General features: G+C 39.5%; 1 protein-coding gene across 9 annotated transcripts in view; it reads right to left on the reverse strand.

Annotated features, from left to right (window-relative positions):
* The window catches only part of MVB12B (multivesicular body subunit 12B), a 290,946-nt gene that overhangs the window by 170,735 nt on the left and 105,842 nt on the right, over positions 1-14,369 (reverse strand). For all 9 annotated transcript variants that reach the window (XM_020967630.2, XM_078150121.1, XM_078150118.1 and 6 more), the window contains exons 5-6: positions 6,064-6,193; positions 2,239-2,358 (exon numbers count right to left, since the gene is read on the reverse strand). In XM_020967630.2, coding sequence (XP_020823289.1) covers positions 2,239-2,358; positions 6,064-6,193 — 250 coding nt within the window. The remainder of the gene's footprint in view (positions 1-2,238; positions 2,359-6,063; positions 6,194-14,369) is intronic.

Here is a 14,369-nt window from a genome sequence, read left to right on the forward strand (position 1 = left end):
AAGACACAAATCTTGCAGGGATAGCTAACATACTGAGTAACAAGATAGGATTAACAAAGATCTCAATGGGTGAGAACACTGAGACAAATTTAAGACATTTAATTATACAGTTTTACACTTGGGTTCAAAAAACAAATATCACAAATACAAAATGAAGGCTCTTTAACTATAAAGCACCTTGCCATGAAATGGCAGCCTAGAAAGCTAGTGTTATCTTGGGCTTCACTTAGGAACATGGGGTGAGAATTCTGCTGTACCCTGTCCCAGTTATATGGCATCTGAACTAGCAGGTTCAGTTCCAGACACCAAATTTTAGAAAGGGCACTGATAAACTAGAGGGTATTTAGACAAGGGCAATCAGGAAGGTGATGGGTGTCATGTTCTTAAAATATGAGAATGAGTTAAAAGAAACGAGAATGCTTAGATTAGAGAAGAGAACATTTAAAGGGAAGAAATAGTTGTCCAATATTTGAAGGCTGTCATACAGGGAAGAGGTTAGATTTTTTTTTTCCCCTTTGGCCTGAGAAGATAAAACCAGGAGTAACTGGTGGAAGTTGTGAAGGAATAAATTTAGCCTCGGTGTAAGGGAAAAACTTCCTAAAATTGTACAGTTATCTAGAAGTGGCATGAGTTCCTCAAGAAGCAGTGGATTCCCCCACATATGAGGTCATCAAGCAAAAACTGGTTAACCATAAGTCAGCTATGCAGCAAAGGATGGCCTCTTTCAACTCTAAAATTCCGTATTTCTGTGGTTTATCTTTATTTTCTCACGAGACTTCAGCAAGCTCTCTGCCCTCTGCCACGAATTTCAAACCAATACTGAGGTTCTTTGTTTGATAACCTTATTTTTATCCAACTGCTTCCCTACAAAAATACAGGGGCTATTTTAGTCCTGGCTATCTTTGAGAAAAAGATGAAGAAGCCATTTTGCTCATTTGAGTTCAATTCTGCAAAAAGCTGTTAGAACTAACTTTAGAGATGAAAGAAAACTGCAGATACTATCATCTGTAGGACATGAAATACCCATTGCTAAAGTAGCCTGTGACTGGCCAGGCAAAGAAACAATATCAATTATGACATTTTTATTACCAAGTACCACTGGTTTGCAAACTGATTTGCTTGCCAGGGCAAGTAAAGGATTTGCCTTGAAATTCTTTATGAGATGTGATCACACCTGGTAAGTTGAGAATACTCAAGTTTTATGATAATACCCACTTAAGAACTCCATAGTGTAGCAATGGATTGTTAGCATATCACAGAAACATCAAAAATTCACATTTCTATAACACTTTGAAGTTCACAAAGTGCTTTCTTCACAACTCTGTAAGGCAGGGAGTACAAATATTAAGATCACTATTTTATACATGAAGATCACAGGATACTGAAAGAGACCTTAGAAATAATACCTAGCACTTCATTTTTGCAAAGTGATTTACAAATATTTGTTTGAGCCCCTTATTTTAAAGATAAGAAAGTTGAGGTCCAGAGAGGTTCTTTGATTTGCCCCAAGTCACCCAGGGGTAAAGTGACAGAGCTAGAATTTGAATCCAAGTTCTCTGTGCCCAATCCAATACTGCTGGACCTTTGACAGAAGGTAGTAAGCAAAGGCAGTTAGTTCATCCTGATACTCCCTACAGGAATATCCAACTACTACTTACTTCTATGATAAACAATCCTGAGCAACGTGTGGGTCAGTTGGTTCACAGAAAGACAGGATTGAGACTTGAAGGGCCCAGTCTATCCTTCATTTTAGCAATGAGGAAAATGAGTCAAAAAAATGAAATTTATTCAAGATCAGACAGTAGAAGAATGAGGATCTTTTCATTCCAAATCAAGTATTCTTTCTATGACACCAAATTATGAATTGGCAACATCACCTCATTCTGATTCCACGGTATTTTGTTTACTGGCTGCTTGTGCAATGAGCAGAATGGGGATGGGGTACTCCAGTAGTGTCTCTGACTTCTGCCCGTCATCCAATCCGTAACTTAGGTGATGAGCTGAGTGATGCTTCCCTGGCATCTGAAGGAGTTCAGTTCTGATGTATTATAGTGTTAACTGTGAAATGACTCTGAAGAGGGCAATGGCATGTGGGCCGTACCTATAAGACTACCTGGCACCAACCACCCTCTAGCAAGACCATAGAATTCTGTCCTCCAAAATACTGATGGATGCGTGCAAAAGCCAAAAGTCTGACCAAAAATAGAGCAACACAAGAAAATAGTAAAGATGCCTCACCTTGGAAGGTTAGGGGCCGGCGTTGAAGCTGACGACGGGGAAGGAGTTGTGGGTTGGGGTGACTCATGATTTCTCGGGACTCTGCCCATTCGATACCAGATTCCCATATTGTTCAGTTCCCTTCAGGAGAAAAAAGAAATCTTCAGTGTTGGCAAAACACAGTTCATTTACCTGACTCACTAACAAAGCAACCTGACTCATGATGAAATAATTACAAATTCAAAGATGAGGAAACATATTAATCCCTGTGCAAGTTCAGTCAACGATTCATTCCAACATCAATATTATGTTTTAAAAAAAAAGACGACTCCACCCAGAAGTTACATATAAGAACAATTTCTGACTCCCGACATAGCACCACATGAAACACCAATTGATGACAGAATGCAAAGTGAATAAATCATACTACTGTGTTCAGGTACACAGCTTCAGACTTCAAAACCAGATGCCTACTCAATGGAAGGAAGAACTGCCTAACAACGAAAAACCTCCAAAACTAGAATGAACTACAGGTGAACTGAGTCATTAGAAGTGTTCAGACAGAAACTTGAAGACTACTTCCAACTAGGAACAGGTTAGGCTGGGGGACAACTACACTCCTTTCTAGCTCTTGGATCTAAGTCTAGGATTTTTACCCCAGTTAAAGGCTCACCAAGTGCTATAACAATTAAATACTAAACACTTAAAAGAGAAAGAGATTTATAGCGGGAAAAAAATTTTAACTTTAGAATATTTCTAAAATATTACAATTTTACTACTCCCCTAAAGTCTTCCTCCAATGCCTCACTGTGGCATGGAGGTGACAAAAAGTCTTCAAAGGCTAAGTCAGTGTGCTACCAAGCTGAAAAAGTTTTGAACGTGAGCCTAACAATGGACAGTGTATCTATCATCTATTGACTGGCCCAGTTCAGGTCAAGGAGATGCATCCTACAAGGTCTAGACACTAGACAATGAGGTTTTTGACAACTGATGAAGCATTCTACCGTGGGTGGAGAGGAGTGTGCCCTAGGTTGGTGTAAAGAGCAGCCACATCAAGTAAATCATAGGTTCTTAAAGACTTAATATGCAATTTGTACTTTCCAGTAACCACTGTTACCTAAACTGGGGTAAATTCTTTATGTAAAGTTGTTGCTTATGATTATAGCAATCACAGGATTTTCAAAGAGCTCATCTAATGTAACCTTTTTATATTATAGATGAGGAAAGTGAGGTCCAGGGAAGTTAAGCAATTTACTCAAAGTCACAGAGGTAGTTACTGGCAGAGTCAGGATTCAAAATCAGGTCTTTCATTCCAATTCCAAGCCCCTCTCCACAACAACACACAAAAAGTTGATTTTTAAAGAATATATAATATTGACACATAACTGTCATGGTCAACTGAAAGACCATGGAGGTATACTGAAACAGTCTTATCTTAAGAAGTTCCAAGTTCAAATTCCAGTTCTACTTTTTACCCATGTGGCTTGACAGTGGACAAGTCACTTAACTTCTATGGGCCTTAGTTATTTCACTGACAGAGAAAATAATTTCAGACTTCTGATGAGCAAAGAATTTTACAGACTGTCAAGTCACATATGAGTATAAACAACTGTATGCAAATTGGTGCTTTGAGGTTTCTCAAGGGTGTTCATCCTCTTGAATTATAATCTTGGAAGTTACTATCTTTTTAAAGTTGTTTTTCAGTCATACCCACCTCTTTGTAACTTCATCTGGGGTTTTCTTGGCAAAGATACTGGAGTGGTTTACCATTTCCTTCTCCAGCTCATTTTAGAGATAAGAAAATTGGGGCAAACAGGGTTAAGTGATTTACCCAGGATCACAGAGCTAGTAAGTGTCTGAGGCTGGATTTGAACTCAGGAAGATGAGTCTTCCTGACTCCAGGCCCAGCAGTATATCCACTGTACCACCTAGTGCAGCTAGTGGGCTACCCCAGGGGTGTTCTGCTATTTAACAACTGGCTCTCAAAAAAAAGCACTGGACTACTTGGGGTCAGATTTAATTTTTACCTCTGTGACTTACTATGTATGTGGCCTTGGGCAAATACATAATTTTGGGGCCTTGGTTTCTTTATCTGAAAAATGCTGAAATTGGACCTAATGATCTATAAATCCCCTTCTGGCTCTAATATTCTGTGATTCTGTAACCGAAACATTTAATATACTAAACAAAATGTCAGAGGTTGATTTGGCTAAAGGGAAGAGGAAATAGCAGAAAATTATTCAAATTTCAACAGTAAATGGATTAATGGAAAATGTGCTGTGATGTGAAGACACACTATGTAACTGTGATAAAACATTAATGATAGAAGCTCAGGTTTGTTTAGGACTTTTCAGGTTGCAGAATGTTTCCCATGCATTAACTATTTGATTTTCACAAGAAATGTTATGGGGTAGGTAATGCAAATAGGATTATACCATTTTACACATGAGAAAATTAAGGCTCCCAGAGACTTAAGGGCTTTCCTATGGTCACACAGCTAGTAAGTATGACCACGGAACTGAGAGCTGGAAGAGAACCCAGTGATCACCTAATCTAACCATCTCAGAGAGGCCAATTGACTTGACCAAAGCCATGTATATAGTCAAGAGCAGAGCTGAGATTGAAATCAAGACTTCTGATTCCAAATTCACAGTTATTTCCTCCATTCTATACCATCTCTTCACTAAATAAAAAATCTGGGATTCAAAATCCAGCTTTCTGATTCCAAGTCTAACATTCCTACTCTGCTACAACAGCATCATGATATCAAGAACATGGTGACTGAAAACATGACCACAAAGATCTCAAACACTCTATGGAGGGAAGTCACTTTGGTCAGTTTCCTGTTTTATAAACTCTACATGATTAAGGTATTCTAGTACCCAAAACAAAGGAGGCAAGAGTTTTGCTTTCCTGTGCCCTGTAGCAGCCATGTTTAGTTCTAATCACCACATTTTAGGAAGCTCATCAGCAAAGTGCAATATTGGACAAAGAAGATTGACCAGGATGGTAAGAGTTCTGGCAGCCATGTTACATATAAAGACTGGTTGAGAAAACCTGGGATGCTTAGTCAGGGACCTGATAGCAGTTTTCAAATATTTTAAGTCATAGAAAACAGGGATTAAAGTTATTCTTCTTGATCTCAAAATGAAGAACTTGAGAGCAATGAGTGGAAATTGTAGAAAGGCAAATTTTCTTTGGTATAAAGGAAACATTCGATCATAGCAATTCAAAAATGAAATGGGCTGCCTTAGAAAGAGGTACCCCATCACTAGAGGTCTTGTTGGGGATTTTCAAGGGGGTGCTTCAGGCATAGGTTGGATGTGTTACATTAAAAATTAGCATTACTGATTCAACTTTATCCACCATTTTGTGAAGTTAAGTTTCAACTCCATGTAAGACATCTGATTTAGGAGGTTTTACAAGAGTACCCTCCTCCCCACTATCAACTGACTTAAAGAACATCACAATACCCCTCTCCCTCTAACCTCAGTGTCTCCTGACCCTCTTCTACCAATGAAAAACCAGATATCTCAATCCCTATAATCCTATGTTTCCTGTTTTTCACTCTCCAAATAGTATGTTAACTGTGAGAAGCCAAACTTCTGGGTCCTTGGCTACTGAGAGCCTGTCCGGTTTGTTTTATAACACCACATGCATTGCTAAATAAACCGTTTGTCTGGATGAAACTCAATTTCTTTCTTTCCTTTTCTTTTTTCCTACTATAACAGACAAGAATGACCTTTGGGATTCTTTTCCAACTCTAAGGTTCTATGGCTTAGTATACTGAATTTCTGAAAAATGATAGATTATACTTAGGCCCCTTTTAAAGTGTCAGAGACTTACCCTATAAAGGTGTATTGAGGAGGTGCCTGTTTTGTACGGCCCATGATTCTGATGTCACAGATTGCTGCCTCAGTTGAATCCCGAGGGATAAATTTAATACAAAGCCTCTTCTTTCTGAAAGCAACTTCCTCTGAAAAAGGGACAAAGAAGTGGGTATTAGTCTTCAAAGGTTAGCAAAGTCTGAAATCTGTCATCTTGTTTGTATACTACATTGAATTAGCAACAGCCAAAATCAACCACCCAGAAGGGTCAGTCAAAGGTATGAACAATATGCACTACCACCTCTCCTGGTGTAGGCAGAAAGGGAAATTCATCACTACAGCAGACTGGTCAAAAAAAGATTTCAGACCAAACACATAGGCACATTACAGAATCACACAATTTAGGGGTCGAAGGGAGCTTTGAAATTGTCTAGCCCAATTTCCTTATCTTATAGATACAGAAATAGACCAGAGAAGTGATTTGATGGACACAGGTAAATAAGAAATAGTTCTGGGAGAGAAGTTCAAGTCTTCTGACTCTAAATCCAGAGTTATTACCTCTGGATTCTTCAGCTCTAAAATAAAGTTGAGCATCCGAATTTTAAGCTTAGGTCCAGGAGCCCCAGAATCATAGAATTTAAGGCCCCAGCATGAATTGAGTGCAACCCCTTCAGTTTTACAGAGGATAAAATCTGTGCCAGAGAGGTTAAGCAATTTCTCTGAAGTCAGGCAAGTACTAAGAAGCAGAGACAGGATGTGAACCAAAGTCGTCCAGCATTACTTGGTTTTGCTATGCCAGCAGCCAAAGACACACACTCAACGGACAGACTTCATGAGGGGTAACTATAAATCAAGGAACCCAATTCAACCAACCACCCTTCAAAATAAGTCATCACCATAAAATCACCTAGGTAGAAACCATAACAAAGAAAGGTCCCAAGGGTCTGACGGCCATACCAGAGTGTGAGCCCTGGCAGAATGCTTCAAGCTGGGAGAGCTTTGAGGTTAATTTCTGTTGACAAAGGACCAGCCTAGCTAAGTCAGGAGAGCCACAATGCCCAAAGAATGGCCATGAGCTGATGAGTTCTGTTGTTGTTCACAGCAACTCACTAAGACTGTCTAGTAAGACATGGAGGGGTTGCAATATGAGCTGGTACAGGGAATTGGAATCATAGAATTTCAGAGGTGGAAGAGATAAGAAAGGTCATCTAGTCAAATTCATACCTGAACAAAATCTCCACATGACAGATAATCATCCAGACTTTGCTTGAAGACTCCCAGTGAGAAACAATATTTGACTCTGGGACAGCTCTTGGCAAGTTCCAACCATTGTTTTAGTTTTGCTCTCTGGGGCCAAACAGTATAAGCCTAATAATTCCTCTTCCACAAGACGGCTTTCAACTGTACCCCAAGTCTTCTCTTCTAACCTCACATTCTCCAACCTTACATTCTCCTTTCTTTTCCTAAACTCTAAGAAGGAGTGATCACTTTCCCCTAATGTTCCTATAATTTCCTCCGCATCAACTACTTCTATCTTGATGACAAGAACTCAGATTAAGAATAGAATTTCTCCTTGTTTCTTTCTCTCCTTTTTGAAGGATGAAATTATAATTGAATAAAGACAAGAATTTAATAAACTCTTCTTCTAGTAGAAAGTTCCAACATATGCCCAGATAATTAAAGTCCCCCATGATTACTATATCACATTGTGATATCAGGTTTGAGATCTGATTCCTGAGAGCCTCATTTAAGCACTCTTTCTGTCTAGGAGGTCTACAATATAGTCCAATTACAATAATGCTTCTGTCTCTGCCTCCATTGATCTCTTCTCAATTGGACTCTATCATACTTGACTTCTTTGGTTCCTAGATTTCCTTGCATGGGGAGGTCTTAACAATATAATGATACCCCATCTCTCTTTTATTTATCCTGTTTCTTTTGAATAAGGTATATCTGCCAGAGAAATACTATAGGTCTGATCATACCAAGCATCAGTGATACCTATGAGCTTAAATGTTCCTTCTTATTTTAGGATCTCTAGTTCATTTAAGTGAGGCAGGGCTGTGCAAAGTCACCAGCCTTTCTCCTCTGGAGCCATCTGGGTCCAGTGGCAAAATACAGATCAGGATGACTGGAGATGCCCCCCTTTACCCCCGCACAGAACCTTAGTGACTAAGTATATGTAGTTTTGTCCCCATTAGCATTTCCTTCTCTTTTTAGTTTAAAGTCTTTTAAAATTAAATTTGCTAAACTCTAAGCAAATATATATAGTGGTAGGATCTCTACCACTGTGTGCATTTGTCTATACAGGTGATGGATGCCGTTACTTGGACTTTTTGCCTGTGAACTTCTGGGTATTTCAATTACGATTCTCTTTCCAACATCATGGGTGTCTATGGCAGTAGCTTCTTGTCATTGTCTGTCCTTTGCTCTCGAAGAGAACCAACAACATTGGGAAGGTGATGCCATGACTTGCAAGTGAACAGGATTTAAGTGAGGCAGGGCTGTGCAAAGTCACCAGCCTCACTCTCTCCTCTGGAGCATCTGGGTCCAGTGGCAAGATATAGATCAGGACGACTGAGATGGCCCCCCACAGAACCTTAGTGGCTAAATATACATTGTTTTGTCCCCGTCAGCACCTCCTTCTGTTTTTAGTTTGAAGTTTTGGGGTTTTTTTTTATTAAATTCGCTAAACTCTAAGCAAATATATTCTTAATAGCCCTTGTGAGGGGGACTCCATTCCTGTCCATGAACTTGTCATTCCTACACTTTAAATAAAAACCTGCATTTTAAGGAATTCTTATATTTTAAAGTTCATATCCACAGAGCAAAGTATTGAAAACAAGGTGGCCCTGGGATCACACAGCAGTGATTAGAACTACATTTTAAAGTGAGAAGTGGCCTTAATGATTGTTTCATCCAACCCCACAATTTTAGAGACGAGTAAACTAAGGCCCACAGTAGACACAATGGCTAATATCACAGAAATTTAGACTTGAAAGGTATCTTAGTGGCCTTGTAATCCAACGTGTACTACAGCATAAATTCTCTCCACAAAATCCTCCCAATTTGTTATACAGCCTCTATATGAAAATCCCTATTACTTAGTAATTCACTATCCTCTGAAAGCTACTTTGGGTAGCTCTAATCGTTAGGAAGTTTTTCCTCAAATGAACTGCCAACCACTGTTTCTGGTTCTGCCCTCTAGGACCAAGCAGAATAAATTTCTTCCATCGGAGAGCTCTTCAACTACATGAAGACAATCAGTCAACAAGCATTTCTTAAGAGCCTGCTTGGTGCTAGGCACTGTGTTAAACACTGGAGATATAAAGCAAATTTCAAAAACAGTCCTTGTTATCAAGGAGCTCCAAGTGTAACGGGAGAAACAACAAGCAAACGACTCTGCAAAAACAAGACACAGCATATAAAGGAGAGGCTGGAGAGGACTAATAGAGAGGAGATGCTGGCAGGCTCTCAGCCAGCAAGCACTTATCCAGTGTCTGCTATGTGCCGGGCACTATGCCAGGCAATGAAAATACAAAGAAAGGCAAAAGGCAGTCCCTGCTCTCAAGGAGCACCCCATCTAATGGAATATTTGAGGGGGGCCGGGGAAGGCTTTTTGGAGAAGATGGGATTTTTGCTGGGGCTTGCAGAAAGCCACAGAAGCCAAGAGGTGGAGATGCTCCTCCAAGTGGTCTCTTCTCCAAACTAAACTTTTCCAATTCCTTCAACAGATCCCCACATAACACAGACTCCAGCTGTCCATCATGTTCTCACTGGTCACTATCCTCTGGAAGTACTTCCATTTGTCAGTATCCTATCTAAAATGTGATGTTCATTAAAGAGCACAATACTCCAGACACAACTGGACCAGGGCAGAGTACAGAAGGACTATAACCTCCCTTGTGATGGCACTGTTTCTACCAATGCAGGCTGAGACCACACATTGGTGATAGTTTTTGTTTTAATATCTAAGACAGTAATAGTTCCTGGTGTTTTGTTTTGTTTTGTTTTTAAAGTATGGATCTCCCTATCACACTCAAGCTGGAAAATGCAGGGGCTACTCAGGGCCTGATCCACTACTGATCAGCACAGGGGTTTTGACTTGCTATTTCTGATCTTGGCCAGTTCACCCTTCCTTAGGCAACCTAGTGCCCTGCCCCCCACTCCAGGGGGCTCATCATATTGATGTGGACTTAGTGGGGAAACTGAGTTAGCTAGCCCGCTATAGTTTAGAACTCCCAAGCTCAAGAGATCCCCCAGCCTCAGGTTCCCAGGTAGCTAGAAGTACAGGTAGGTGCCACCAGATCCCTAGTTTCTGTTCTTAATCCAAAGCTCAAGAGGAATTCTAGATATTGACATGAAAGAGTCCAGCCAAGCCATGCTCTTTCTATAACTACCTCAAGAACAATAACAAGGTGTAGCCAAATGAAACAAAAGGTGAACAAATCAAAGAAATAATGAGAACCCACAGTAAGATGATCTCCATCAGGGTTGTGACAAGACAAGAAAGACCACAGTAAGGGCAGCTAGGTGGTATGGTGGATAGAGTACCTGCTCTGGAGTCAGGAGTGCAAAACAGTTTCAGACATATAACACTCACTAGCTGTGTGACTCTGGGAAAGTCACTTAACTCTACTTGCCTCACCAAAAAATTTTTTTTAAAAATATAGCTAAAAAAAAAAAGAAAAAGACCACATTATAAGTTCCAGATGACATCCAGGCCCACTCAGAGTCACTGAAGAGGGGTAAGCGCCTAGAGGCATGTCCTATGTTTGCCATGATTGCCTAGTTTAGCACCTATCCATCCAAGACTGTATCTCTCGGTGGCTGATTGTCTAGCTCTGTGTCCCTCCCCTGCACAACTGTATTGCATGGTAGCCACAAATGCCTGGTATGTCATCAATTCAGTCCTGAAAGAAAAGGTCCCAGAACCTACTAGGGATTTGCCACTGGACTTCTTCCAGGCCTATGACTTAGAGTTCCGCATGCCTGCTAGTAGCCTATTCCTCCCACACCAGAACCTAGGTTAAGGGATTAATCAGCATGATGGTAACTCCAGCAAATGCTAGGCCAAAAGAAGTTTTGAAGAAGTAGCAAGAGATTAAAGTCAGGAGAAGAAAGGACCTCCACTAGTCATTCTAGACTAAATTAGACTGAACAAATCAGCAAACATAAGAAAACTCCATTAAGAACTTGCTGATTACATGAACTGATGCAAAGTGAAGTGAACATAACCAGAAGAATGTTGCCCGTCGTAACAGCAATGTTATACAATGAACTGAATGACCTCAACAATACAATGATCTAAGACAATCTCAAAAGACTCATGATGAAAAATGCTATCCACCTCTAGAAAAAGAATTGATGTTGTTTCAATACAGATTGAAGCATCTTATTTTTCACTTTCTTCCTTTTTTTGAGTCTACTTGTATAAAATGACTAATATGGAAATGTTATACATAACTGCACATGTATAACCTATATGAGACTGCTTACCATCTCAGGAAGGGGGAAAGAGAAGGAACAAGGGATAGAATTTGGAACTCAAAACTTAAAAAAAAACTCAAATGTTAAAAAATGTTTTAACATGTAATTGGGGAAAAAATAAATTTTTAAAAAATGCTTTAAAAAAAGAGTTTGTCAATCCGTTAGGAAATGTATCAGTGAAGATATATTTTGAGTTAAGAGAATACCAGAAAAAAACGACAGAAGGAAACAATTCTGCAACAAGTGCACGTAGGGGCAGCTAGGTGGCACAATGGATAGAGCACCGGCCCTGAAGGCAGGAGGACCTGAGTTCAAATCCGGCCTCAGACCAAACACTTGACACTTACTAGCTGTGTGACCCTGGGCAAGTCACTTAACCCCAATTGCCTTAAAAAAGCAAACAACAAAAAAAAGCCAAATGCATGTAAAAAGCAGCAAAAAGAATGTATTGGGGCAGCTAGGTGGCCCGGTGGATAGAGCACTGTACCTGGAGTCAGGAGGACTTGAGTTCAAATCCAGCCTCAGACTAGCTGTGTGACTTTGGTCAAGTCATCTAACCCCAACTGCCTCCCCACAAAAATCATACAATCTAGAACTGGAAAAGACCTCAAGTGTTCACCCAGGCTAGTCCCATGCCTTCGGGCAACCAAATAACCATTATAGGGGGCAGCTAGGTGGTGCAATGGATAGAGCACCAGCCCTGGAGTCAGGAGGACCTGAGTTCAAATTTGGCCTCAGACACTTGACACTTAGTTGTGTGACCCTGGGCAAGTCATTTAACCCCACTGCCTAGCAAAAAAAAAAAAATGTACTGACCACAATGACTATGAGTGGATGCAAGGAGTACTAAAGGAAATCAAGGAAGATATATAGAGTCAAATTAAACTTAGAAGGAACATAAAGAATTTAGACTGAAAGGGGGACAAACTCACCAAAGTAGAAGATACTCTAAAAACAAGACAAAGAAAATGGGACTGAAAAAAAATTTTAATGATGAAAATAAGGAATATCAAAGTTAAAAGACTAAAAAGTAGAAAGACATGAGAGATCTTTCTCATAGATTTTTATTGTTTTCATGATATCTTTTGTTTTTACTTTGTTTACATCTGCTCCATTTTATCCCTCTTCCTCCCCCTTCCCAGTCCCCACTGGAGGGGAGAGTGAGGCTGACAGCTAGACATCACCCTCATGATATCATTGGTCCTCTTTAAGAATGAAGGATGAATGATAACTTTATAAAAGTCTCTTTAAAAATTTCTAATTATCTATTGTTTTACAGCACCTAACTTCCTCACATATTCTTCCCTTTTGCCCGTCTCAGAGGCCCACCCCATATAGGAAAGAGCTTCTTATTGAAGTAAAATGAGAGGGAAAAAAACCAGCAAAATCACTCAACATACCAAAAAATCTGACATTATATGTAATGCTCCACACCATAGATTTCCACCTTTGCTTTTTTCACTATGCATCAGTTCATATAAGTTTTTCCATGTTTCTCTGGATTCATCATGTTTGTTGTTTCTTACAGGAGATATTCCATTGCATTCACATACCACAGTATATTTTTAGCCATAGACTTTTTTCCAGCTATTTGCAACCACAAAAGTTTTAATATAAATATTTTAGTGTATATTTACTCTTTTTTGTCAATGATTTCCTTAGGGTATGTACCTAACGAGACTTTCTGGGTCAAAGAGTACATCCCCTGTCTGAGAATAAGATTTGAAGAGCAGAAAATAAAATACAGAGGATTGTAAAAGAAATCAATTATACTGAAATGAACTTATCAAAATACATATTTTTAAAAAGTTCATGTGGACCTCATTAATAACTTAGGGTACAACACTTAAGTTATTATTTGCATAATCCCAAATTGCTTTCTTGAATGGTGTGCCTGTCTTTTCACATCTCTGCCAACACTGACTATTTCCATGTTTTGTAAACTTTGTTAATTTGCTATGTATAAGGTAAAACATCAGGGCTATTTTTGATTTACATTTCTCTTATTCTTAATTATATGGAATATTCTTTTTTATGGCTAATAGTTTGCAGTTCTTTTGAGAAACGTTTACTCAAATTTTTCAACACTTCTCTGTTTGGAAATGCCTTTTGGTTTATATGAAAGGAAAGGGTAAAAGAAATAAGTATTTACTAAGTGCCTACTATGCACTACTTACTAGGTATTATCTTAAGTACTTTACAAATGTTACCTCATTTGAAATTTACTTCTGAAGACAACTAATACGGGAAAGAAGGATGAGAATGAATTTATAAAGTAAATGAAAAATCATTTATTAAGTGCTTTACTATGTATGTGCCACTGTATTAAGTGCTGATGATACCAAGAGAAAAAAGGAGACAGTCTCTGTTCTCAAGAACCTCACACTTGATCTATGGGAGATAACACATAAACCAAAGTTCAGCTGCATCACGGATGGAAAGGCCTGGAATTCTTAAAGGTTCAGCGGTGGGGCAAATGGCAAATCCTAGAGGTCTGTAAACTGTATTAGTAGGTCAGATGACAGTGCAAGAGTTCTGTGGGTGGTAGAGGCAGAACAGATGGTAAAGGCTGGAACCAAGCCTATGACCTAGTGGCAGGGTAGAAGATAAAGCTTGATGGACTTCCATTTCATTGGAAGGGACAGAGTTGGTGATTCTCATATCATCCAAGCCATTTGAAGAGGCAAAGCAGTCCAGCTAGAGAAGCAGTAGGTGCTCCTTCCTGGGAGTGGTGGGTCTTCCTATTACCCAGTCATCTAGGATGGGCTCTGGGACAATCTGGGACCAGAAGATGAAGGAAGGGTGCCCACTTAGTAACGGCAGCTCCTCCTATTA

The sequence above is a fragment of the Phascolarctos cinereus genome, unplaced genomic scaffold (genome assembly GCF_003287225.1).
Source record: "Phascolarctos cinereus isolate Bilbo 61053 unplaced genomic scaffold, phaCin_HiC Scaffold_2;HRSCAF=192, whole genome shotgun sequence".
Classification (NCBI taxonomy): Eukaryota; Metazoa; Chordata; class Mammalia; order Diprotodontia; family Phascolarctidae; genus Phascolarctos; species Phascolarctos cinereus.